Here is a 27,634-nt window from a genome sequence, read left to right as displayed (position 1 = left end):
GCAATGCTGAATTTCTCATTTTGTTCTTGCTGCCCTCAGGATCAAGCCAGATGCTCAATGAGCTAACAGGGTCAGGACAGAATCCATCACTTGTATGTATGTTCTAAGCTATTTGTAAACATGGTTTCAACCACATAATACAGGAAAGAAATGATTTGTGAATAAATCTATGTGAAATACAGATCCTCATTTTGCAAAGTTAGTGCACACAGAACGGACACTGTTTACTCGGTTCCCTTTCCCAGTCTAAATGAAATATAGATAATTCCCTTTAGTACTCAGTATACTCCTTATGAATTTTCACACATAACTGACTTAAACAGGACCTTCAAGGCAGTACTGGTAGAAACACTGGTGGAAACCACAGTGATTACAAAGGCTGAGTTTCTGCAGATCTGCCATCTCAACAGCCTGTTCCAGTGGTGAAGTGCACACATCTTTTTTTCTTTTTCCTTTTTACCCCTGATTTCAAAGCTGTATCAGGAAAGAACAGAAAGCACGGGCTTTCAAATCCCTGCATTCAGTATTTTAATTTTTCCAAAAAACACACATTTAGTTATCTCTAATTTAGAACTCAGCTGAAATAACTGATTTAGAACAGAGCTGAAAGCAAATTAGTAACGCAATAGGCAGCACAAAGACAAAATTACATCACTATCCACATACTGTGTCATCTTACCTGCGGATTTTTAAACAAAGCATACTTTTCACTTTTTTCCAAAAATAGAATCTTATTCTCACTGTCTCGAGTCCAGTCTGATAACACTTCAACAACATTCTCATGGTCTTCAAAAAACCGTTCTGGAGACACAAAAAAAAGGTAATGTAAGTCATACAGACTCTCCCTCCTCCTGAGGCTGTAGAAATTCCTATGTCAGAATGTAATCATTATCTGATGTTCATTTAGAATTGGCACTTTTTTCCACTGCACAGAAGTGAGCAAATCCATATGAAAATAGCACCATGTGGAAGTGCAAATCAGCTACAGAAGAAGTCTTAAGCAGCTCTTGCATGACTTGGAGTTCTCCTGCATTCTCTGCTGTTGCCCTAAGACTGCAAAGGAGGGAAAGAGTGATCAGGTAGGAGTGGATGGTTACATTCATGTCTCTCAGTGCCCTTCGTGTTTGTTAGCTTTTATTTCTTATTGGTTTGTTTTTTGTTTGTTTGTTTTGTTTTGTTTTGTTTTAGTATGACTGGAGAACGTTTTCTCACCAGAGCTATCGAATTGGAGAAAAAAACCCTAACAATTTATTTCCACATCATTTTACTCACTGAAATAAAAAAGAAAAGAGAGAGCTTTCTCTCACCAGGAAAAAAATTGGATGTGCTGAAACTAAAATCTTTTGTTTCAGGCAACTGTATTAAAAACAAAGGAAATAGGGAGGCAGACTACACTGATGTGAAGATTTACTGTTTCACTCAGCATCTCAGCAGTTAATCTCATTGGATATGTAGTGACATAATGTCAGATCTCTCCCTTTTTGAACTGATGTGAACTCAGAGCCTCCACCCAGAAAAGCCACCAGGCAAGCTGAGGTTAGGAAATGTTTGATCTCTCCTTCTGGGGTTTCACATATAAAGCAACTGAACAGGCACAGAAAGCCCTTTGGAAGGAAAAGGAATTCAGCATAATTTGACAGGTAATTTTGAAAGGACTCAAACTAAATTCATCGACAAATTCAGTATCCAGGCAGGGAATTCAACCAGCTCTCATTTTTCAAGTTGGAGTTCCCTGGGAACAACTGTATCCCCACCTCAGCAGTTTTTGATGATTACATATTTCAGTGGCCTAGGCTGGCTGGCACAGTGTATGAGGAGATGATAGCATATATTTTATAGACTTCCTGTAGCATTTCTTGCTACTTTGGAAAAGAGGTCAGTATGTTCCAGCATGACTAAATTTTGTGAATTAAAAATAACACAAATTGGGATTGGTTTCAGGGCCAGTTCACAAGTACACAGTAGCTGTTAACACACAAGCAACCACAATACTTTTTATTTAACAGTTGATATTTTGCAATGTAGAAAATGCTTATATATTTAATAAATTATAAAAATAAATTTAAAAATATATAAAAATAAATTTAATAAATACACAACATACATATACATTACATAATGCATTACATTAAATATGTATTAAAATAGTGGCATTCATTAATGTAGATTTTAAACCCAAGTAAACTTTTGAAGGGTAAATGTCTTCCAGGATAAATGCAAAATGATTCTAAGTCATAACAGAAAACTTACTCACTTGCTGTGATTATACTGGGAGTGCCAAAGAGAGGTGAATAGAAGGAGGAAGGTGGGAGAATTTAATACTTTCATCATTTTTTATTTAGCACTAACTTTGTTATGCAGTGGAAGCAGAAAAAAGAATGCGTACCATTGCACCCATATGGAAATTCTTTAATTGCAAACAGTAAGGCTTCATTCCCAGTCCATTTGGACCTGGTGAGAGACCTCTGCCTCAGCAGTTCACACTTTTCCCCTTTATGAACAAGCTACTGATTTATTTCCTTTCCTACTATTCTTCTGTCCTGGATTTTCAAATAGTTCTTACTCATTATGAGAATAACTCCTTGTTGTATTAATACAGTGCAAAGCACCCAGATTTAGCTGGAAGTGAACAACACCAGTAATTTTTACTTTTAAAGGAAAGGTCTGTTGGTCTGTTCACTTCAGTGATTGTAACGTTGCTCTACCTGTTATTTCTGTCTGTAATTGTGATATAAGGAATTTAAAAATGTCCATCAAGATCATGAAGAAACCCAAGTGCATCCTCTGTAATATTCATAGCATAACAGTATATGTTGTCATCCTAATGCTCAGGTGCATTTCTCCAAGTCTCAACATACCAGAGGAAGCAACTGTCTAGGATAAGAAAACACTTTAAAACTATTCAGAGTGACATTTGTGACACCACTAAGGTCTAATGCCATTTCTAGTCTTTTCTTAATTAAGATAGGCTGGTACAAAAGAATGCAGCAATACAGCTTCACACATCATCTTAATGGGGCAGAAAGAACAGACTGGCAGTTACTACCTCTTTTGTTCTCACAAGCAGAGGAGTACCTCCTTGCTCATGAGCAGTCAGGCTTTTTCCAGCTATTTTTTATATTTCTTTGCTTTAGTTCAGCAGGTTGATTTTTCCTGGGGCTCTGTTAAAGTGCAATATCGATATTTACCTTTCTTTGTGTATTTTTGCATTTTTGGGAGTCTGTAAACAAAGAATGCTAAAGCCTGTTTGACAATTTCCAGTTTCTCCATCAAATGCTACCCTTAAAGAAAGTTGTGGCAACTTTCCATTTTCTTTTGATGTAAATACCCTCACAGCCTAGACAATAAAAAATTCTGAATTAACTTACAATGAAAGAATACTCCATTCTTAATCAAACATTGAAGTATCTTTGAAACAAAACTCCTCATACTGCAACTGAAATGTACGTGCTTTGCACAGCTGTTTCTTAGGAACTGAGAGGGCTGGGTGCTTACTCCCTAACCAATAATGTATCATCAGCAGAACAACACCCCCATAAAAGAGCAATATCCTGTTCACAACATTGCTTAAAAAAATGACCATCAGAAGTGAAAAACATCAGAGATGACTGAAAAGCTTCTCAGTCTTGTTTAACAATGGTGTTTGTTTGGTACGTAACAGTCTGTTGGCAGCAATTCAGCAATGCACTGTCTCTTCAAAGAGTAGAATTGAGTACTTGTGTGTTTGGGTCACTACCTTGACAAACACAGTAAAATTAATGTGACCCTTTCAGATTCTGTAAAACTGAAGAGTGGAGATAGTGCTGAGTGAGGAGCCTTCTGCAGCCTGCACCACTGACAAATGGAAAGCTTGATTTTAGACAAAGAATGTCCCAAGCATGTTTCTGCATCCTCCAACTTCTAGAATGGGATTTTCCATACCAGCAGATACATGGGCAGAAGAAATGTTATTACATTTCAAAATTAGCATAAGATGCAGTGTATCTACTTAATACATGCTCAGAACTATCCCTACTGCTACACAACTTACCAATTTGCAGCTCTGGATAGACTTCATATAGACACCAGTCCACATTGCAGTCACAATGAGTTTTCTCAAAGAGATTGTCTAAAACATCCCGTGTCACCTGGCGTTCATCCACCATTAGTGACTTTGTGCTGTTATCATACATGTGCACCTTGACAACAAGCTGAGGACAGAGACACAGAAGGCTCAGTTAATTTCAGAAGCAAGTAATGGGCTAACTTGAATCTGCTAACACAGATAAGAAAGATTAAGGCTGAAGGTCATTACTGATTCAAAGGCACCCTGTCTCACAGTGAGATGAGGGGATAAAACAGATTGGAAGCTCTGACATTATATTGCCGCCAAAATAAAGATCTTTTCTTCAAAAAAGGAAATTGAACTTTACCCTGTGCATTACTACGTGAAAGCTGAAATTGCTATGGAGAAAAAGCAGAAGTTAATCTCTTTTCTAAATCTACTGTATCTCTAATTAAGGAAAATGCTTGATCGGGAACCCACATACAAGAAGAACAGAGTGTCTTTAATGAAAGTTACTGGTATGGAAGATGTGGAAAGCCAAAAGACTAACCTGGAATCAACAATAAGCAAATAGTTTAGTTGTCTACATCAACTGAAAGACAATCACTGTTCCTTCATATTGTGAAGCATTTGTTAAGCAAGAAACTGTGTGTGCTTTTTCAGAGAGGAACAACAACATGAAAATGCTGAAGTATGTAAAACCTTATAAAGCACTGCAAATATATTGCAAACAAAGTACTTTAAATATTCTATTAGTACTGAAAGTAGAATAACAATTGTCTGTAGGATCTGTACAGAGAACCTGGAATTAAAGTGGTGAGTTGGGAGGACTTTTCCATGCCATCTTGCTTGAATAGATCCTTTTATAAAGGGGGTATGAGAGTCTCTGGTGCAACAGAATCTCTTTTAAAGCTGATGCAGAAGCAGAGAGGTAGGATCCCCAATAAAAATATCTAAACTATATCTGAAAAGTGAAAGTAAATATAACAAAAAAGTGAACTTTCCTTAATTTTAGCCTTTCTAAGTATCTTCTCTAAACTAATCAACTAAGCCACAGCACAGGCAATCCAGAAAAAGAAATGCTGTACATGCATGATCTAAAATGCGTCTGGGATAAAAAAAGGCAATTTTATCTGGTTATAGTTGACTGCAGGCAGAAACATGCAGACAGCTTCCGATTTTTCGTAAAACAGAGTAGACTAGACTTCCTGACAATTACTTAGGCAACCGAGAGTTCCAAAATGACACAGAGATTTCAGCATAGTGACATAGCCACAAGATTAGGTCTAACTTCCACCCAACGTTTCCAAATACTCAGTCTGCAGGGAAAAAAAAAAAAAAAAAAAAGTAAAAAAAAAAAAAAAAAGTTTCAAATGTTTCCTCCCAAAGGAAATTGCCAGCACTGCGAGTAAAAGGAGGTGACCAGTATTTGTTTACAAAGGCACTCCCAATTAAATTCTCCCAGTATGATTTCTCAGGAGGAACACAGTGTGCATGGGTGTATGGTATTCTGTGGGAACCATCTTAAACCTGGACATCTTCAAATTTACTGGAAGCTTCAACTCTGTTTGGAAAGCCTTCTGGCTCTGATCTCCTGTGATTCACACCTCCTACCTGAGTAAGACTGAAAGGCCATTCCTGTTTCCTTTACATCCATTTTTCAAAGCTATCGAACACCTGCAGCTTCTGTGGAGTTCAGCTGGAACATTAGCTTAGGAAAAGTAGGCATATTAAATGACACTCAGTGGTGCCACACAGACATAGGCTGGAAGGTTTTTAACTAATAAGTCTGAATTAAATTTTTGTACATTACTGCACTGCCATGAAATGATTTAGCAAGAAGATCCTCACTAATTTAACTGGGATTAGCTTAAGCCATATCCAATCTAGAAGAGAAGCTTAATAGTTTTGGAATCAGCACAGCCTGAGTAAGCAATGCTTTTATGTAACTTCTACTTTCACTAAAGCAGTCTTTTAGGACTGTGGGCTTTGCCCCAGCACCGGGGGGTGTGGAGGGCAAGGTTGGTACTCCTAGAAATAAGGTAGTATTCTCACAGGCCTCAGTACAGGCAGGAGTTCCATAGAATATTTGTTGATGTCTCAAGTTAAAGACAAAATATAATGGCTTTTAGCAAGATCTTCATTACTGAGAATAATGATAACAGATAGTCAGTTGGTAGCTCTTATTTCACTATTTTAAGGCTCACCTTTTTAATTTTAGCTTCCTTCAGCTTCTCCAGTGCAAGTTTAATTTTGTCAGCTTTAGCCCGTGCCTCTTGTTCTTCCTGAAAAGACACAAAATAATTCCTATACTTGTTAAGTAAGGACAGCAATTCACATACACTTGAGAAGAGTTGTTTCCTCTTATTTATATCCAGAACATAAGGATTACCATGAGAAACTTCATAGTTATGGGGAAGCTCCAATTTTCTTGAATTAAAATCCTCCCACCAAAGCTGTGATTTATAAGTTCAGTTCTTCATTTTGTTTTCTAGTCATAGAGACCTTACATGAGCTGTTCTTCAAATGATACAGGAATGCTTGAAAACGGGACTGTTCTATGTGTCTGACCGACATCCCTCTTGATGCACTAAAGATCCTTTATTTTATCACTGTTACCCCTAATATCAGAAACATAAGATAAGATGTGCAACCCGAAAAAGAGAGCTTCAAGACTCTTTACTGATGTCAATTCCTCCACTGTAAATGCCAGGCAATCAATTCACAAATGTCTTTTCTTCTCCTACAGCTCAGAGATGCTGAAATTTCAAGAATCCCAAACTAGCTTCTGTGGTTGAACTGAAACTGTTGGATAGAAATGACTTTCACAGTTCTTCCACTGTTCAGAACGGGAAATGTAAACAGCCTCTTGCACTGTGGTCTTCCTCTTACCATCTCAAAAAACACTACTCTGCAAGCAGCAGGAAAAGCATCTGAACTAAAGCAGTCCAAGCACCGTGCAGGTAGACTTTCTGCTTAGAAATTTAGGCAGGTATAATTCAGGCTTCAGCTGTATGTGACCTTTGTTGAACAGAGTTCACACGTTGTACAGATTTGTGCAACAAATAGACTTCTCACCTGAGAAGGTGAGGAAGTTTCACAACCTTCATCTTTCTCAATATAGACATAGGAATTTTTTTAAAGTAAACAAGCTGCCAGATAAAAATGGTAGCACTTTTAAAGAAATGCTTTGACAGGATAGAAATTTTGTTCTCCCTTTATAATGTTGTCACAGTGTTTTCTGGATCCTCAAATGGAAACACATAAAAGTCATCCAGATAATATCACTGAAAATGTAGAAGCTTTATTTAGCTTACAGACAGTTTTAAAACTAAATGTCAGAGTTGATGGAAACTCATGAGACAGCTCTCCACTTCTTTGAAAGAAATGCTATACCTTTTAATTGTGTCACAGCGAAAGGATACAGAAATGAGACTTAGTATCAAAGATGTAATGGGAATAATTAACACTGTGCTCATTTGACTACACAAAACCATAACAAAATGTGAACCTTGAAATGTTCAGGAATCACCTATCAAGAATCCTGGCTAGACATGTGGATTTTGATGAAACAAAATTTTCTGTTTACAGTGGCATATCATTCTGTTAAGCAGAAATCTAATGTCAAAGCAAATACTCATTAACAAAGACAGCACATATTAACTTGAAATCAGGTCTTTTCATGCTTATTTTAAATGTTTATAACCTCCATCATTCACATTACAACTTGTCTAATAGCCCTATAGGTAATTTTCTGCATGGACAGCAAGACATACAGCAAGAACAACATCAGTATTTCAACACAGTCTGAACCAGAAAATGAGGTAAGGACTGCAATGGAAAGCAAATTCAGTGCCGTAATGAGGAAAACCACTATTGCAGATAGATTCCTCAGAAGTGCCCCTGTTTCCTGTTTTCATCCCCCTCTGCTCTCTTCCTGTATCTGGAAAGAGACCAGGAAATGCTACTAGAGATTCAACTCAGCACACAGTCTCAGAGTAACATTTTAAGTGAGGAAGACAGAGGTGAGTTTCAGCTGCATTTGTGCATTTAGAACTCCAGTCGGGTTTAGCAGGTGCAACTTCCTTTCAGTCAAGAAACCTTGTTTGACCCTCACACTAAGCAGGATAAGAGTTTTCAGAGAACAAGCTTCAGCAGAGCAACCTGAGATCTGGCTTTAAAACTAAGCTTAATACAAGACAGAAGGAATGGAAATGAACAGCAGAGTTGATTTCAGTGAGCTTTAGATCACATTATGCAAGTGTCGGTTGGAAGAGAGCACTGGAGGTGTGTAGTTTGACTCCTTGCCCAAAGCAGGACAGTTACCACCATTATATCAGGTCAGCTATTGGTTTTCTCAGCAAAGTTTGGAAAAAATCCGAAGATGGAGAACCAGTAACCTCTTTGGGTAACCTGTTTCAGTGCTACACCAGCACTGAAATGAATGAAAAAGTTCTTCTAATGTCCTACCTGAAGCTACAAAACAACAAAACATAGCTGCTACTCCTTGTTGTGCAGTCTACCACTACTGTGAGGGAATTTGGCTCCACCAGCTTTGTACAGTTTCCTTCAGGTACTTCAGGTTCTTGCTACACCACTCCCTACCCCCCGCTATCAGACTCAACAGGCACAGCTCTATCATTCTGTCCTCGTCACTTCACGTCCCCATGAAAGTTCTAGAAGCACCTCTGTTGGAGATGCTCACATTCAGAATGGGCTACAATATTCCAGGTGTGGCTTCACACCACTGCCAAAAGAAACAAATGACTCCTTCAATCTGCTGGCCATGCTCCTGATACCTCAGCTCACTTCCCATTTCCAATGTGGCCGCCAAAGAGCATCAACTCCTATTCAGTGAGAGTACCTGCAGTTGATTCTTGATGTTGTCATTCAGGTCACAGATGAAAATGTTAAATAGGACGAGCTCCACAGTTGATCCCACTTATTACCCCTTGAGTCTGTCAGTTTGGCCAGTCTTTAACTCACCTAACCAATCAACATTTCAGACTGTACTTGCTCAGCTTCCAAATCAGACTATTCAGAAATCTGGTACTTCCTTAAAGGTCACCAGTCTAAACCAAGATGGGGATGTATTTGTAACACAATAGACAGAGCTTGTCTTGACAGCATCTCTTCTGTATCAATAATACTAGTTAAATGATAGATTTCAGCTTCTGAATCGTCTAGTTGCTGTTCTTTTAAATATTAATTCTCTTTTAAGATAAGAAGTTAACTATTATCTTTGAGACATAGAAAAATAGTGAAGATCTTCCCATGTTTACAATTTTCATTCTTCACACCAAGTACTAAAAAGTCCTATACACAAAATGAAACTTTATCCAGTGAAATACCTCAGCAAGGTCCTCTTCCTAACAAATTTTCTGTTTCTTTTGCTATTTTTTTTTTTTTTTTTCCTGTGTTAGGCTAAAAGCAGAGGCACCAGTGATAATGAGGTAATTCATACTCAGTTTGTGTAGGCTTTTAAGCTGCAATGAATTGCCCACAGTTTTAGGTAAAACTGACTGGTATAGTTCTGCACCAGCTGACAGAGTACCTTTCACTTTCCCTAAAACCTTTCCATTCCCTAAGTGTAAACAGCTCCTCTCAACCCTAGTTTATCTGCACATGAATACTCAAAGAGACACTTTAAATTTTGTCAGGATTTCAGACTCATATTTTTGGGACTGCATCACTCTTCTAACACACACAGACTCCCCACAGGACTAGAAGGGTAAATTCTTATCTCCTTATCCACAATTTCATGTCAAAGAACTGAACTTCAAATACTTCAAGTACACATGCCATGTTTGACTTCAGTTGTTAGAACAGATTTGCAAGAAAAACAAACATGGAGGAAGCTGTGATAACTGAAATTTTAGCATATTGGTAAGTCAATTGTCTATAAGAAGCACCCACTGATAACTTCAGCAATTGCTAAGGGAAGCATCCAGAGAACCTCATCAGTAGCAGTGGCATTTACCGCAGTAAACAAAGTGATAGCTTCACAAAATGATGGGATATTTGGCCATCCTTTGCACTGATGTCTAAGTGAAGCTCTCCATTACTAACTGAACAGTGCTTATTTAAAATAAAATAAAATAATAAAAAAAAAATCAGTAAAAATCTTACATTAACGTAAACAATTTTAAGTGATCAAGTTCTGTCTTGGATTATCAGAATGGCAATTAGAAATGCAAAAGGAATGGGCAACATGTCCAGGAACTGGCAGAAACTGCCACACTCATAATAAAAGAAAAATCTTACCCTACAATTCATAGCTGTTTTGTTAGTGTAGAGTCTGCTTAAGATACTTATACATGGATTTCTACTGGATACCCACAGTTGTTCCAATGCAAACCCAATTCTAAATTTACAAGTTACTGAACTCTTGGAACGAGATTCGTCTCAGACTTACCTGGCTGAGTGGCTCGGGAGGAGGTGGTGGTGGTGGTGGTGGAAGGTCTAAATCAGGGGCTGGAGGTGGAGGGGGCAAGTCATTCTTAAACTGTTCTGTAATGGTAGCACAGGGACTTAATTTGCTACAGAAGTCATTATCTATGCCTGTTGAAGGCTGAGTGACCACACTTTGCTGGTTGCCAGAAGTTTTCTGGGCTTGTAAAGTTCTCTGTTCAACCTCATTTATGTCTGCTACAAGGTCAGCCATTAAAGCATCAAGGTCTTTGTCCTCTAGGGCATTTAGAGATTCTGTAAAGAAAACAAAAAATACATCAAGAGTGAACGCAATGAAAAAATCTGTTATCAGTTCAGTGAAGATTAAATTACAGGAGACATGGTTACTGTAAGATACAGGGGTTATGGGAAAGGCTTTTAAATGGGTTCAAGAAAACAAACATGCTTTAGGAATGGCCATTAATCTAGTCATACTGAAGGTTTGAATAGAAGGAACTCCGTGAATACAAATTGAACAGGACAGAAAGTTTCATTTTCACTGCTATGGTCTCAGATCTCTATGTTTTATGAAATCTAGCCCTGATTCAACAAAGTTTATGGGCACGTGCTTAGTGATATGGATGCAAGAAATTCAAATCGTTCCCATTATGCTATTTACTTATCTAATTCAGTGCATGCAGGAATACTCAGCAAGTTTTTCTATAGCACACGGCAAACTTTTAAACTGAGACCTGGATAAAGAACATTTTCATATATTAGAACTATTCTACGGACGTCAAATTAACATGAACCAAAAACACAAGATGTGTTTGCAGCACATCTGTAGCTGTGTGATCAACCTCTGTGACACACCTCATGTAATATGCAGGGCTTTGAGGACAAACGGAACAGTCTCTTTCTTTAAATCATCAAACAGATACAAATATTGTAACTTTTGTTACCGTATTTCTGCTACTCAGTCAGAGTATAAGACAAAATCTTACACTGCATTTTGGAACTTCATATGCAGTTCATTCTTGGACTGTTTGAACTAGACATGTTGTAAGAGATACTTTGGAATAACATCCTGTAGGATAATTTAGTTTTCTAGAAGAGTTCTATAAGAATCACTGCATTCAGTGATTTAAATCACTTTGAAGAGTCTAGTTCAAGAAAAGAATCACAAATTGTAAACATTTAAGTGGAATTTTGGAAAGAGATGGAGAGCCCTGAACTACACATTAAAAATGATAATACAGTCCAACAAAGAATAGATCATTCATCAAACAAAGTGAATTTGTTATTGGACCGCTTCCGTTTCCTCTGCTTTACCTGTTACACTGATAGTGTATTTCCATAAGTGTTTCTTTTCAGTGGAAAAGCTGCCTTACAGTCCTCTATTTATATACCTCTTTGCTAGTAGAGACATTATAGCATTATGTAGCTTAATAGTAAATTCATTCTGGCACAATAACACTAGTTAAAATCAGCTCAAATAAATGCAAACATGCAAACAAACAGCCCCCCAGCAGAAAGAAAAAAAGAAAAAAAAGCACAAGAAAGAGCACATTCTTTTTTAAGCTCAGATCAACTCCCTGACTCACGTCAGGGAAGCAAGCAGCTGTACATGCAGAAGTGACAGTACAAGCCAAAATGAGAATAAGTAATGTAAAATGGAAGAAACTGAAGTCAGTATTTCCACTGGAAATAAATGCTTCCGCATCTCTGACTTCACACTGAGGTAACACAGTTTTCTATTAACTTAAATCTTTACACAAAGAGGTTGCCTCTTTGAAAACACCTCAGGGACCTTCTTTTTTTTGATTTCCCTCTACACTCTGACATTCTAAAAAGTCTGATTCTTATGTAAGACCAAGCAATTCCCCTTTAAAAACACTTGCTCCCTTTGAAGTTTCCTAAACCGAGGCACACAAACATACCACCACTCCAGCAAAATAGTTCTTTTTCATACTTTATTTTAGATCAGAAGCGTTTGAAGCTTTTTGTCATACTTGTTGCTGTGAGGTACTTAAAATAAGTAGAAAAACCATGAATGAGTCCATTCAATTCCTTACCGTTTAAATCCTTAAAACCTACAGTGAAGCTGAATTCCTTGTTGGTCACTTTGGGGGATGGAGTTTGTACAGTCTCCACTCCTAAACTCTGTTAAGGTAAAAGAAAAAGGAAGGTGTTTTAGTGATATAACTAGTATTACAGACATTAACATTTGTCATTTAGTTACTGGGAAGTGTTTAAGTCAGTTTTTTTTTGTTCTAATCCCCTGCCATAGGCATGGACAACTCCCTCTAGACCAGATTTCCCAAGGCCCCATCCAACCTGGCCTCAACCACCTCCATGGGGCATCCACAGCTCCTCCAGGTAGCCTGTTCCAGCACTCCAGTAACTTCATACTAAAGAATTTCTTCCTAATACACATCTGTTTTCTTCCATTTTAAAGCCATTACCCCTTGTCCAAACACTACATTCCCTGATAAAGAGTACCAATTTAGGTACTGGAAGGCCACTATAAGTTCTCTCTGGAGCCTTCTCTAAACCAAACTACCCCAACTCTCTCAGCCTCCAACAGGGACACTGAAAAGCCAGACTCATTTTGAAAGGCTTTTTGGGTTTTCTGGGAAGAGTGCTGGAAATGTGTGAAATAATTTAGCTTTGTATGTACAGAGATTTGAGATATGTGACTTGCTCCAGTATTATATTTACTAATATAAAATGTAATCTTGTTTCTGCTTTTTCCTGGTGTTTGAAAACAAATAACACCATCTAACCAACAACAAAACATGCTGCTGTTTGCAATGGAAACTGCAAATCTTCATAGTTAAATAGAGAATTACTAGTTTGTGGCTTGTAGTTTAGGAAACAAGCATAGAAGCAATACTTCCTAGATCTGGAAAAGTGCATACAGTGAAGATAAATTCCACTTCTGTTCCTCATTAAAGAAGATTACAGTTGTAACCAGCAAACACCATCAACAAGACTGGGAGGAATTTCAAGGAGTTGCCTAGACTTGCCCCACTACTGGTCAGTTACACCTTGGACACACCTGACAAAAGTACAGTTAACCACATTCTTAAAGTTTCCAATCAGATGAGATCCAGCATCTCCTCTTGCACTCTGTTCCACTGCTTCTCTGCTGAGACTGCTATCCCTGCCATCAAAACTTTCTTCTGAGGTTAAGCTAAACATCATTTGCTGCAGCTGAAGTCTGTTCCCCCTACTGTTACTCTCAATGGACATGGAAAACCAAATTTTCTGCTATGAAGTTGCCTTTTGTGTATTTTAAGGTTGAACAGTCTCCTCTAGACTAAACAGCCCCTGTGCAATCTTTTCTTGTAAGTCATGTTTCTTTTTCTCATAATTCCCATTACTTTCCTCTGGATTTTCTAAAGTTGACCCTCCTCCTCAAAATGCACTGCAAACTCTGGGCAAAATTTCCCAGTTGAGATCTCAGACTGGAAAAATTACTTCATTTGTCCAGCAGTTCATTGTCAATTTGAACCAGGGGCATTTACCTTTCTGAGTTGCCTGAAACTGAGAGCTATTTTTCATGAAAATTAATGCAAATGTTTTTCTTGGCAACTCTTTTTACCTGTTACCCACCCAATTCATGTTGGTTTCTTCTCAAGTTGTACAGAGCTTGAAACCAATGCACTGGCAATTTTAAACACTGCTTCTCTGTTAATACTTAACTCTCATAAAAAATCAACTCGGTATAAGTAGGGGGAGAGGGAGGAATGAAGCACATGCAAGTTTAGGGAAGGGGTGATGTCAGCACATTAGGGAGGAGGAGAGTCGGTCTTGATTTTAGAAATACATCCTGTCCCACCTGGTGCTGCACCACTGAGTGGAGAAGCTCACACACTTATTCTCCCCCCTGCACACATGATGTCATGCCTAATCTGAGGAAGTAAACTTTATCACAAGCAGCCTTTTGTCAATTTTCAAAGCACAATAATGGAATGAAATTTCCCTAAAAGAAATTCTTTTTATATAACACACAAATAGGAAGAATACATGATCACAAAAAGCTCTCAAGATGGTGAAAACCTACCAAGGTGCAAATTATTGGTATCTGACTGCTAAGAAAGTAATACAGAACCCTGGCTTTCATACAAAGCCAATTATTTAAGCACAATCCCCATTATGTGGCCCACAATTATTGGTATTTAATTTGGCAAACATTGGGATTTACCAGTAGAAAAGATATCTCAAAATAGAGACTGTAAGTAAACTCACACAATCTAAGACAATAGCCTAAGTGTTTTCAAACGAGCATATATTAAAGTACAACAAATTTACAGAGCTTGTGTTTTTTAGAAATAGAAATCCTCTTTTATCAGGCTTTGCAGGAAGTGTTCCATAACTGTAGGTTTAGCAATAAGCTCCCACTGTTTTATAGTTTCCTCTGAAGACTGTATTCCGCACTGGAAATAATGTCTCCATAAATCCTTGAATGCTATTCTAGATGTAACTGAGTATTTTGGCATATCTAAAGATGACTTGTATTGCTATATGAGGACATTCAAGATAATATTAAACATTGTTCTTATTTCCAATGATTACAACGATACGCAGGCTATATCTCATTTACTCATGTATGCAAAGAATCACAGAATCACAGAATCACAGAATTATAGGGGTTGGAAGGGACCTCTAGAGATCATCGAGTCCAACCCCCCTGCCAAAGCAGGCTCCCTACACCACGTCGCACAGGTAGGCGTCCAGGCGAGTCTTGAATATCTCCAGAGAAGGAGACTCCACCACCTCCCTGGGCAGCCTGTTCCAGTGCTCCGTCACCCTCACCGTAAAGAAGTTCTTGCGCACATTCGTGCGGAACTTCCTATGCTGAAGTTTCAGCCCATTGCCCCTAGTCCTGTCCCCACGCACTACTGAAAAGAGACCAGCCTCGCCACTATAGCTCCCACACCTCAGGTATTTATAAACCTGGATCAAGTCCCCTCTCAGCCTTCTTTTCTCAAGGCTAAACAGACCCAGTTCCCTAAGTCTCTCCTCGTAGGGGAGATGGTCCAGGCCCTTCACCATCTTTGTGGCCCTCCGCTGGACTCTTTCCAAGAGATCCCTGTCTTTTTTGTACTGGGGAGCCCAGAACTGGACACAGTATTCCAGATGAGGCCTCACCAGGGCAGAGTAGAGGGGGAGGATCACCTCCCTTGACCTGCTGGCTACGCTCTTTTTAATGCACCCCAGAATGCCATTGGCCTTTTTGGCTACAAGGGCACACTGCTGGCTCATGGCCAACCTGTCGTCCACCAGGACGCCCAGGTCCCTCTCAGCAGAGCTCCTCTCCAGCAGGTCTTCCCCCAACCTGTACTGGTGTATGCAATTATTTCTACCGAGATGCAAGACTCTACACTTGCTTATGTTAAACCTCATCCGGTTTCTTACTGCCCAGCTCTCCAGTCTGTCCAGGTCTCTCTGAATGGCTGCACAGCCTTCAGGCGTGTCAGCCAATCCTCCCAGCTTCGTGTCATCAGCAAACTTGCTGAGGGTGGCCACTATCCCCTCATCAAGGTCGTTGATGAAGATGTTGAACAAAACTGGACCCAGCACAGACCCCTGGGGGACACCACTAGTCACAGGTCTCCAGCCAGACACCGCACCGCCAACGACAACCCTCTGCACTCTGCCAGTCAGCCAATTCTCGATCCACTTCACCGTCCACTCATCTATCCCATACTTCCTCAGCTTTGTTATAAGGATGTCATGGGGGACCGTATCAAAAGCCTTACTGAAATCAAGGTAGACTACATCTACCGCTCTCCCCCCGTCCACCCAGCTAGTGACATCTTCATAAAAGGCCACCAGGTTGGTCGAGCACGACCTCCCCTTGGTGAACCCATGCTGAGTACTCCTGATAACCTCCTTTTCTCCCAGTTGTCTGGAGATGGCATCCAGCACAAGCTGTTCCATCACCTTCCCTGGGACAGAGGTGAGGCTGACTGGCCTATAATTACCCGGGTCATCCTTCTTGCCCTTTTTGAAGACTGGGGTGACATTGGCCATCCTCCAGTCTTCAGGCACCTCCCCAGTTCTCCAAGACCTTTGAAAAATTACAGAGAGCGGCTTAGCAATAACCTCCGCCAGCTCTCTCAGCACCCGCGGGTGCACCCCATCAGGTCCCATGGATTTATGGACATTAATGTTTCCTAAGCACTCACGGACCACCTCTTCCCTGACTAAAGGGAAATCTCCCATTCCCCAGATTCTCTCATCAACCACCGGGGACTGGGATTCCTGGGGGAGAGCCCTTTCACTAAAGACAGAGGCAAAGAAGGCGTTCAGTATTTCCGCCTTCTCAGCATCCCCCGTTACCAGAACACCCCCCTCACTTAGTATGGGGCCCACATTCTCCCTAGCCTTCCTTTTGCTGTTAATGTACTTAAAAAACCCTTTTTTATTATCCTTTATCTCCTTAGCTAGATTCAGCTCCAGGTGGGCTTTAGCCTTCCTGGTCGCATCTCGGCAGTCCCTGACTACATTCTTATATTGTTCCCAAGTGGCCAGACCCTTTTTCCACATATCGTGTACTTTCTTCTTTCTGCGGAGCTTGCACATGAGTTCCTTACTCATCCACGCAGGTCTCCTGGCACCTTTTCCTGACTTCTTAGTTACAGGGACGCACCGATCCTGAACCTGGAAGAGGAGCCGTTTGAATGCTAGCCAGCTCTCACAGGCCCCCTTGCCTTCTAGCACCCTGGCCCACGGGATGGCCCCAAGTAAGTCCCGGAGGAGATCAAAGTTGGCTCTCCTGAAGTCCAGGGTAGCAATCCTACTTTTTGTTTTGCTTCCTCCGCTCAGGATCTCGAACTCCACCATCTCATGGTCGCTACAACCCAAGTTACCCCCGACTTTTACTTCCTTAACGAGTCCTTCCTTGTTGGTGAGAATAAGGTCCAGCAGCACCCCGCCCCGCGTCGGTACCTCGACCATCTGCATTAGAAAGTTATCTTCAATACACTGCAAGAATTGTCTGGACCGCGCATGCTTGGCCGTATTGGTCGTCCAGCAAATATCTGGATAATTGAAATCCCCCAAAAGTACCAACGCCCGGGAGCGTGATGCTACTTCCAGTTGGCTACGGAAGGCCTCATCAACCTCCTCTTCCTGATCAGGAGGCCTGTAGTACACACCCACTACAGTGTCCCCCTTACCAGCCTGGCCCTTGATTCTCACCCACAAGCTCTCGACTGCTACATCACTCTCCCCCAGGTGGAGTTCAATACATTCTAGCTGCTCTCTCACATAAAGAGCAACTCCACCACCCCGCCTTGCTAGCCGATCTTTCCTAAAAAGGACATAGCCCTCCATGACAACATTCCAGTCATGCGAGCTGTCCCACCACGTCTCTGTGATCGCAATGAGATCATAGCCATGCGATTGCACACAAAACTCCAATTCTTCCTGTTTATTCCCCATGCTTCGCGCATTAGTATACAGGCACTTGAGAGAAGGAGCATCTCCCCACCTCTCTCCATGCCTTTGAACCCCTTTGTCAGCACCCAACACGCTCTGCTTTAAGCCTTGAACTGCCGCCTCAGACCCAGCGGCCCTCATTTTGTCCCCTTCCCCCTTCGTACCTAGTTTAAACACCTGTCAATTAGTCCTGACAGTTCCTCGGCTAGAACCCTCCTACCCCTTGGAGACAGGCCGCTTCCATCTGCAGCTGTCATGCCAGGAGCCGAGTAAATTCTCCCATGATCAAAAAACCCAAAACTCCTATGTCGGCACCAACTCCTTATCCATTTGTTTAAGAGGTGGGTTTTTAGGCCCAACTCAGTATCCCTCCCTGTCACTGAAGGTACAGATGTAATAACCACTTGTACACCTGTACTGTCAACTACCCTCCCCAGTCTCCTGAAGTCATCTTTTATGACCTTCAGGCTTTTCCTACTGACTTCCTCACTGCCAGCCTGAATTATCAGCAGGGGATAGTAGTCAGTAGGCCGGATCAGATTGGGAAGTCTCCCAGCAATGTCCCTGACTCGCGCCCCAGGGAGGCAGCACACTTCTCTGTGTGTAGGGTCGGGTCGGCATATAGGGCCTTCTGTTCCTCGCAGAAGGGAGTCACCTATGACAACTACCCTTCTATCCTTCCTCGTGGAGGAAGTCTTGAGGCGTGGGTGTGACCGCTTACCCCGAGGCTCCCTCACAGATGGGCCTGCCTCAACATCCACGCTCACCTCTTCCACGGGTTCCAGGGCCTCAAACCTATTTTGCAGAGGCACCTGGGGAACCGAGCATGGTCGTGGGCGGGGATACCCAGCACGCCTAGCTGGTATTTGTTTCCACCCATCCTTTTCTCTCAAACTATTTTGGTCCGATCGGCTACTGTAGGACAGAGGCTCCGCCAACAGTCCCACACCCCTTAGCTCTTCATTTGAATTGCTAGGTGTAGGGGAAGACTGAGGGCGCACTGTGGCAGGAGCACAGTCTGTCTGCATACTCCTTTCTATAACCTGTTTGTGAGGCAACCGGGGGGGACATGCTCCTTGGGGAGCCTCAGCTATGTTCCGGGATCCCGAGGCCAATAGGGCCTGGCACCACCAGTCGATTTCAAAGCATTCATAACTGAAAATTCTGACTCAAACTCAGAATCTTTCAACTTCTTGGGACTGAATCCAAGAAGGATATAAATTGCTCATTTATATGTTTGCTTGTTTTTGAGAAAGTATCTTTCATGAGCAGTTATATCTCTATGACTATGTAGCCTGCACTTCTATCAGCCACGTGGCTCAAATGTCAGGCAGAGAAATTTAGCTGAAGATTTCTCAGAAGAATTTTGACTGGGAAAAAAATGATTTACCTGGGTCAGCATGTCCATCTCCCCAAGCAAATTGCTGAACATTTCATCTATATCATCACATGTTTGCTCCATCTGAAAGAAAAAAATCCACAGGCAATTAATCATCGCAAATTCATTCCAAAGCCAGCAATGGTCAAAAACAGAGGATATGCAGAGTTCAACTGGAGATTCCAAGTACCCCTGGAGTTTACTGGGTGTAATCTTGTTCAGGACCTGGTTACAACTAGGTACACAAACAACTTTTTGCCTCAGTATTTTTCACTTTTTATTTTTTATTTTTTTTATTTTTTTATTTTTTATTTTTTAAATACTAGTGGGCTCAGAGAACTCCAATCTTTAACCAACCTCAAATCAGCTAAGGGAGAGCACAGAGACAAGGTAAGCACGTACAGGGCTGCGTGGTAATGGTGATTTCTTTTGCACGAGTCAGGATGTGAGGACAGCACCAAATGACATTCATAGGGAGATAATGCTTCTGTTGTAATCCCCTTCCTCTTTCTCCTATATTAGTTCCTTTGAAAGTAGTGAAGTAGTGTAAAAGACTGCCACCTGAACAAGGTGAAGGCAACTGGGAGCAGGGCTTTGAATTTGCACTGTCTTCTTAGGTCCTGGAAATACTAGACTTGAAGATTTGGGAACTGAATGCTGTCAACAGCATGTCACACATGAGTGAGCAAATGGAAAGCTGAAGTCATCTCATCTGCTTCATTTCTAGCTGACAAACCCACACGGGATGGCTCACTGTATGAATCGTACAGAGCTTTCTCCATAAAGATCAGTTTCTGTAGATCCAGCAATATACTGGTTGTGCGCATAATTACTAAATCTTAATTCATTTATTCTAATCAATAAATGTGTACCAGCTTATCTGGTACATGGAGAATCAACTTTCACAGAAGAGATAGGCAAAATGGCAGTTATCTGATCAGACAGATTAAACTTGGATTTGTTTAAAACAAGAACTGGAGCTGCAGCTCATACTGATATGTGTCTCATCAGCAGTTAAGTAACAAATATTTTATGCCTTCCTGTTTTCTTTAACTTTTGAGGGCCTTATCAGCTGTAGCTGTTTGTATGTTTTTGTGTGCTCAGCTGTTTCAGTTTTACTTTCAGGAACAAGACATCATACCAGTTCCATGAACCAACTGAAATTATTTTGCTGGAAAAAACAAACAAACCCAACAGAGAGAACTGAAAGCTGTATTACAGAACAGTTCAACCAAATGATGTTGTTTGTTTTTTTAAGGAACTAATAAATCCAGATCTTCTTTGCAATTATGTGATTTTCGGAATATTCAGAATCATTTGATTCATGGGGAAATAAAATGACTGTATGGAAAAGCAAAGTGCAAATAATTCACCATTAATTAGACATTGATGATTTTTCCTCATCCAATCAAGTATTTTAACATTAGGGTTTTTTTACACCTCAAGCACGTGGGCCAGAACACATGCATTAATAAGGAAGTGTGTCAGTGTCCATCCCTTTCAAGCGTCACTTCCTATGAGCAGACATCAGCCATGACAGCCCATCAATAAGCCACTCCTCCTACTTGCTTCTGTCTTTTACTCTGGAATTCTTCTAGGAAGAAAAGTTAAACATCCCCATCACCAAACTGTGAAGAAAATATTTTTATGTGAAAACACATTGGATGATCTCTTAGACTAAAATAAACTTTGAAAATTCACTGCAGATTTTGTCATGAGCCAGAAAAACAAAAGACAGTAAAATGAATCCCCAGAATGGGGAACTCAAGTGCCCTGTCTGCTCTTCTGTTCTTTGCTCCGTCATATTCATGACTATTCTCCATTCTTGTTTCTTTTCTCTCTATGCCACAAAAGGAACAAATAGACAAAACAACAGTCAGACATGGGAACAAGCCCATTCAAGGCAGATGTTGTTGCATATAAGACCAGAAAAATCTTTTTTTCTTCTTTTTTTACTTATATATAAATAGCCTTGAAGTTATTCAAACCAAAAACTTAAAGTGAAACCTGCAGCTGTATTAAGCTACTATTAACAAAGAAGGGGAAAATCATTACCTAAGCTCCCAGAAGAACATTGAGTTACAGGTTCAATCCTCCTTTACATCCACTAAAATATCGGTAGCTATCCTGTATATAGCACTACTAATAACTCTTAAAATCATGATAAACTGAAATAAACTGAAAAGTCAGTACTTTCACAGTGTTTCCCATGTTATGCAGAAGATTTCAATCAGAGAAAAGAGAATTAAAATAAAAAGAGGAAACTGTGGTTGTGAAGAACAAGAAGATTAAGGAGGGGCATTTGGGAAGGCACACATCTGAATCAAATGTATTTTTAATGTGACTGACTTTCAAGATAAGCCTTACATACCCCCTTTTGAATGAACACCAGTAATACAGAATAAGGCATTCCCTGTGTTATTGCCCCCAAATTTCACATTCTCAGATCTCCACTGAGCTCTCGTTTCCTGATTAAAGCTGCCTTTCTTTTTTTTTTTTGTAATACTCCCACGTTTCTCACGCTGTTTACCTATTGTGCATATTCTCTTCAGCTTTCTATTTTAACCACCAAGTCTCACCACGCGTTCTATGCATATTAAACTCTCACAAGGTTTATATAAAACAGAAATATCAACTCGTTTCATTTTGACTCAATACATTTATTCATATTGCCACTTACCACAAGCCCCGCAGAACTTCTAGTCCTATTTTTTGTTCTTTACCTTCTTACTCTGAGATTTAGCAGCCACTTAGCTCTTAAAAGTCATTTAAATCTAAAGTAAGACACTGGTGCATAGCAGAGCTCTTTGTACTGCTAACATCTTTGTGTTTCAATTAACCCATGAAAAATCTGATTTCAGTATGAAATGACTCTGACTTCTCCTTCAACCTTTGAGTCTGAGGGGCACTTTTTCTGTCATAGGCTTTGTTGGCATTTCCAAAGACACACCTTTATCCATTTGGGTGCCCCTCTGAGGGGACCTGCAACTGGTCTGTAATATAAACTCTATCAATAACATCCAGATATGATTTCTGCATGGTTGTGAATACCATGATTTGTTAAGATGCTTAAAGCATAATTGTGAGATCATGTCTCGAGCCAATGGTTGAGCAGAGGGTGAGAAGGCATGGCTAAGCCAGGGAACTCAGGTGCAACCAATGCACCTGAGTGACTGGGAGGGGTGGAACCTGTATCCAACCCTCCTCACCCCCATTTAAGGTAAGCATCCAAAGAACAAGCACCTCTCTGGATGGAAACTGCACTTCTCTTGTGCTGTTGCTAGTTATTGGAGGCTATGAGCTACTTTTTCTTTGTTAATTGCTATTGGTCTTCAGTGCTTGTTTCCCATTAGAAGGTACTGTGATCACCTTCTTTTACTATAAAGATACCATAGAAAATAAAATCACCCACCACTTTATTTATTTTATGTACAAATAACATTTTGAATTCTACAGAATGGCTTGTATTTAAAGGGCACAGTTGTCACCATCAAGATCAGACCACCCAGGGCCCCGTCCAGCCTGGCCTTGAATGTCTCCTGCGATGGGCATCCACAGCTTATCTTGGCAATGGTGCCCATGCCTCATTGCCCTCTGAATAAAGAATTTCCTTTGTCTTACTCTAATCTCCCCTCTTTCAGTTTAAAACAGTTACCCTTACTCTATCAATTCACTCCCTGATAAAAAGACTCTCCAGCTTTCTTGTAAGTCCCCTTCAAATACTGGAAGGCAATAAAGAGTTCTTCCCAAAGCATCTTCTTCTCCATGTTGAACCACACCAACTCTCTTAGCCCCCCTCCACAGGAGAGGTACTCCAGTCCTCTGAGCATACTCATGGCCTCCTCTGGACCTTCTCTAATAGGTCCATCTTCTCTCTTGTGCTGGAAGCCCCAGAGCTGAACATAGTACTGAGTTGGGGGTTCATGACAGAACAGAAGGTGGGGAAATCACTTCCCTTAACCTACTGCCCCTGCTCTTTTGATGCAGCCAAGGATACAATTGTCTTTCTGGGCTGAGAGCATACATCTCATATCCAGTTTTTCACACAATAGTATCCTCAGGTCCTTTATTACAGGTTTGTTCTCTTTTCACTCAACTTCCAGTCTGCACTGATGTTTGAGATTGATCCAGCCCACATTCAAGACGTTGTACTTGGCCTTGTTGAACTGCATGAAGTTCATTCAGGCCTGCCTCTCAGGCCTGTCCAGGGTGTCTCTGGATGGCATCCTTCCTTCTGTCTACCAACTTCATCTCTCACCTTGGTGTCATCTAGAAACTTGCTGACTGTGCTTGACCTCACTGCCCATGTTATTAATTAAGATATTAAACAGTACCAGTCCCAGTATACTACTCATCGCTGGTCTCCACTTTGACACTGAGCCATTGTCTGAAACTCTTTGGATATGTTCATCCAGCCAATTCCTTATCCACCAAACAGTCCATCCATCAGACCCATGCATCTCTGATTCAGAGAGAAGGATTTTGAGTGGGACTGTGTCAAAAGCTTTGCACAACGGAAAGCATGTGAGATCTGTTTCTCTTCCCTTTTCCACCAACACAGTCACTGAAGTTAATAATCAATGTGTACACTCACATAAGACAACTGTACAATGCCCATGAACAACACTTAGGAAATGGAATTGCCAGATAAAATCATCATCCCCTGTCAGGAAGCTGACAGTAACAATAGAACAACAGCACAAAATTCACCTTAAAAAAAGAAACTATAAGCACTATAAACTAGAAACAAAAAAGAAAACAAACAAACAAAAACAACATGAAAGCAAACTGATTATTCTGTGTAGCTCAGAGCAGGCGTGGTACAAAGCAAAGCTAGAAGTGCTACTATCTGATACCTCTGCAAGAACTACTGAAAGCCAGCCCCTTTCAACAGGAAGAGTGGTCTGAGCCACGTGGTAACAAGGTTCTGCACTTGCAATCTGAAAACAAGCCTGAAGCCCTTGTGTAATACTCAACAGGAAACACCAACGGCATCACAAATGAGATTACCATCTCTGCAACTCTGCCTCAGTTAAGTTGGTGCAGCCTAATGAACCAAAGGGCTATAGAAAAAGAAAAAAAAAGAGGAACAAGGAATGGCGTGATATCAGTAGAACAAAAACATGCAGCAGAGTTGTGAGAGGTACCATGTTTGGAACCACTTGGTCATCTGGCAGAAGTTATAGACACATTGAACACACAGCATTGTTGTTATTGTTAAGCTGTGACACCAACAAACAGTAAGGATAAAAACAGACAAACTATATTTTTACAAGTTACGTAAAAAGATTAAAACTACATCTTCACCTCCTAGTCCCTGCAGTATAGCACACAAATGTCAGAGTTCTAAGTTCACCCAAATGAACACCAGCTGTCTGACTATCCAGATGACCACTACCTTCTCCTAGTAGAATGCTTATTGTTTAAATGCCTTTTGTAGTGGAATGAATTCTACAATGTTTTGAAAGCCATAAGTAGCTCAATGATCAGATCACCCAGCTCAGAGATTCACCCTTACTGAGGCAGAATATGCAAAGTGGACCATCTCATATCAAAGAGGGAATAAAGAAGGAGAATTAGGGAAGAGAGATTAAGTGACTAAGGACACAGAAGCCCCTTCATAAAGAGCAAATCTGGAAAGACGGCAACTGATTGTCACAGAGAAGAGATGGGAAAGTGCATTAATAGCTAGAGGAAGTTACATCATACTGCCCTGGTTTATAACACAAAAATGATGGAATATTAAATGAAACTGATAGTCTGCACAACTGTTCCAGGTAATATGCACCATGTACCCACAAAACTCACCACCAAAAACAGTGAATTAGCAAGATGCTGAGTTGTTTTCTCTACACACAGTTACAGCTGATAGTGTTAGTATTCCAGAGAAACGCGGGTATGGATGATGAACCTCATGCTTTACAACCTAAAATGAGGGCTCTACCAATCTGGAATCCAAGCAGAGGTTTCAAGATAGGCAGACAACAAAATGCCTCTCAGCAAAGGATTTCTTATACCTTCTTCTGAAATACATGATGCTAACCACTGTGGAGAAAACTTGCTGGCTAAATTGACTGCACGCCTGAAACAGATATTTTAATCTTACAGGACTTCACTTTAGAGTCCCATGTCAACTTCAAAAGGGGACTGCTTTTATGGAGCTAGAAAGCAGTGCCACTTCTGTTCTTTACATAGCATCCTCTCAGCAGGTAACATGCTTCAGTTTGGCCTGGGTCTAAAAGCATTGAAGAAATACTGCACAGCCACAGGCTTTGTAATCTCATTTTCCCTTTGTCACAATTATTTACTGTAGAATGGTCCAGTTTGAAACTTTCCCACTGTGAGCCATCCAGAGGGCACAAATTCTCCACAAAGTATTAAAAGATAGGAGAGACTACATCTTCATGCAGAACTGGTTGAAGAAACAGCTCCTAGTTGTAAGACGAATTTCTGGCACACAGCAATAAGATGCCCATTGCCCCAGTTTATCTTCTGGAAAAGGCAGCGAGCTGGACAAATTGCTTCTATCTATTCCCTCTCATGTTCCTTCCCACACTTCCCATAATCTATGTTTGCTGATGTTGGTGTTGTTTTTTCCTTCCTTCCTTTTTTTTTTTTTTTTTTTTCTTCTTTTTTTTCCAGTTACTGAACACAGCTGCACATAACTAACATGATGAAGCAACACTGTTTTGCATTTAAAAAACTTGCCAGCAAGTAAAAGGAGTTAAATGATTGGTATTTTCTGGATCCAGCACAACTGGATGCTCAGCCTGACTCAGCCCTGCAATGAAGCAGATGGGTTATAAGCATTTAATTCCTAATTAATATCATTAAGCTACTCCCAGAATTCCCTCATTCCCAGGTGAATGAGCGATAGGGGACTTGTCTTGTGGCTCCCTACTAAACAAAGATTTTGATATTTAGCCTTCAAATCCACAGTCAGACTGATCCTGCATTCACACACTGGCTAACCAGCATAAAATGGAAGCCCACACACAAGAGAGAAAGGAATAGATACATCCACAATGTGGGAAAACCTGCCCACTTCCCCCAGTATTCTACTGAATGAGGGGATGCCAAGTATCAGAAAATAGAAACAATATGACAAACTTAGGAAGAGAAAAAAAGGAATGAAAGTTACCATGCAAACTTTAAGCACAGTATTTTTTCACCAAAATACACAGTGGTCAGAAACAGCAATAAATAATGTGTTTGAGACAAAGATTTGTAGGCTAGGAGGAAGCCTGGAGTCACCCTGGATAGGGTGCTATATTGGTATGGCTGTGGCTGCCTTGCCACAGACCAGCAAGCCCTAAACCACACAAAGGAAACAGGAAGAAAATGTAGCTAGAGAAGAATCTTGTGACATTTCCACCATAATTCTTCCATTTCTGTATGCTTTTCCTTCCATGAGAAGGAAATCCCACTGCCTCACTCTTTTCTTTCCTGACCAAGTTCAGGAGGGACGGAACAACTGATCTGCTCAAAGGTAACAAATCCATCATGGCAGAGGGGAGACAAAGGTCAGCCAAGTGGCAAATACAAAAAGCTTTACTGAATTCCATGGAAGAACAGAGCCACTATGGGACAAAAGCAGAGTTATGTTTATGCTGAATCCCTTCCAATGACTGACCTAAAGCCAACTGTCTCCTTTGTATTGTCTTTCTCATACATTAGGTATGACGTGGTCAGCAAAGTACAAAACTAAGGTATAACCACAACTCTTTGGGAGTGTTATCTGTGCTCAGGGTCATCTCACCAATGCACACTCCAGTCAGTGTGTATATTCCAAATGCAAGCTTTGGTCAAAAAGCACCTAGAACAGTAATGAAGAGTTGACTGTTTTCATTAATTATTATTATTACTTGCAATCAGAGACAAAAAACACATTCAGAACGACTTATTGCAATGGTACATCCTTCTTGAGTCTGTGCTTCAGTGAAATTCCCACAGCAAGCGAGAGAATGGGGTGCCCTGTAGTGCTGGAAAGGTTACAAAATTCCTCCTCAGAAGAGGAAGAAAAGTAATCATGTATCTGTACCCTGGGCTACCAAAAAATGAGCACCAAAATCAAACAGCAAAGGCCACTGAGAAGCAGCTTTTCATTTGCCATGGACTGCATGCCTACAAGTGACAGAAACAGTACTGTGGAGTCTGCCTATTCTCTTGGTGAACTGCCTTCTAGCAGACACTAGTTGGCCTAAAACAGGGGACTCAAGTCATGGTAGCAAAAGTTAAGACTGCAATTAAGCTTGCCACCAATCTAGAAGGTCGATTCATTAGAAGGAAGGCTTAGAAACTAATGACAAAGTTAAACTTTATCAACAATCATTACCAAACTAGTTTGCAAATTCCCATATTAAAGTTGT

The 27,634-nt window shown here is 40.6% G+C and overlaps 1 protein-coding gene across 2 annotated transcripts in view; it reads right to left on the bottom strand.

Annotated features, from left to right (window-relative positions):
• APBB1IP (amyloid beta precursor protein binding family B member 1 interacting protein) overlaps positions 1-27,634 on the bottom strand; it is a 59,433-nt gene that overhangs the window by 30,050 nt on the left and 1,749 nt on the right. Inside the window, exons 2-7 of one of the 2 annotated variants that reach the window (XM_072327493.1) lie at positions 19,278-19,349; positions 12,511-12,598; positions 10,461-10,750; positions 6,253-6,330; positions 4,031-4,190; positions 680-801 (exon numbers count right to left, since the gene is read on the bottom strand). In XM_072327493.1, the coding sequence (XP_072183594.1) occupies positions 680-801; positions 4,031-4,190; positions 6,253-6,330; positions 10,461-10,750; positions 12,511-12,598; positions 19,278-19,349 (810 nt within the window). The remainder of the gene's footprint in view (positions 1-679; positions 802-4,030; positions 4,191-6,252; positions 6,331-10,460; positions 10,751-12,510; positions 12,599-19,277; positions 19,350-27,634) is intronic. The other variant, XM_072327494.1, reaches the window with a different exon arrangement.

Source organism: Excalfactoria chinensis, chromosome 2, assembly GCF_039878825.1.
Source record: "Excalfactoria chinensis isolate bCotChi1 chromosome 2, bCotChi1.hap2, whole genome shotgun sequence".
NCBI lineage: Eukaryota > Metazoa > Chordata > Aves > Galliformes > Phasianidae > Excalfactoria > Excalfactoria chinensis.
Note: the sequence above shows the minus strand (reverse complement) of the source record. Positions and strands in the feature narration are given on the sequence as shown.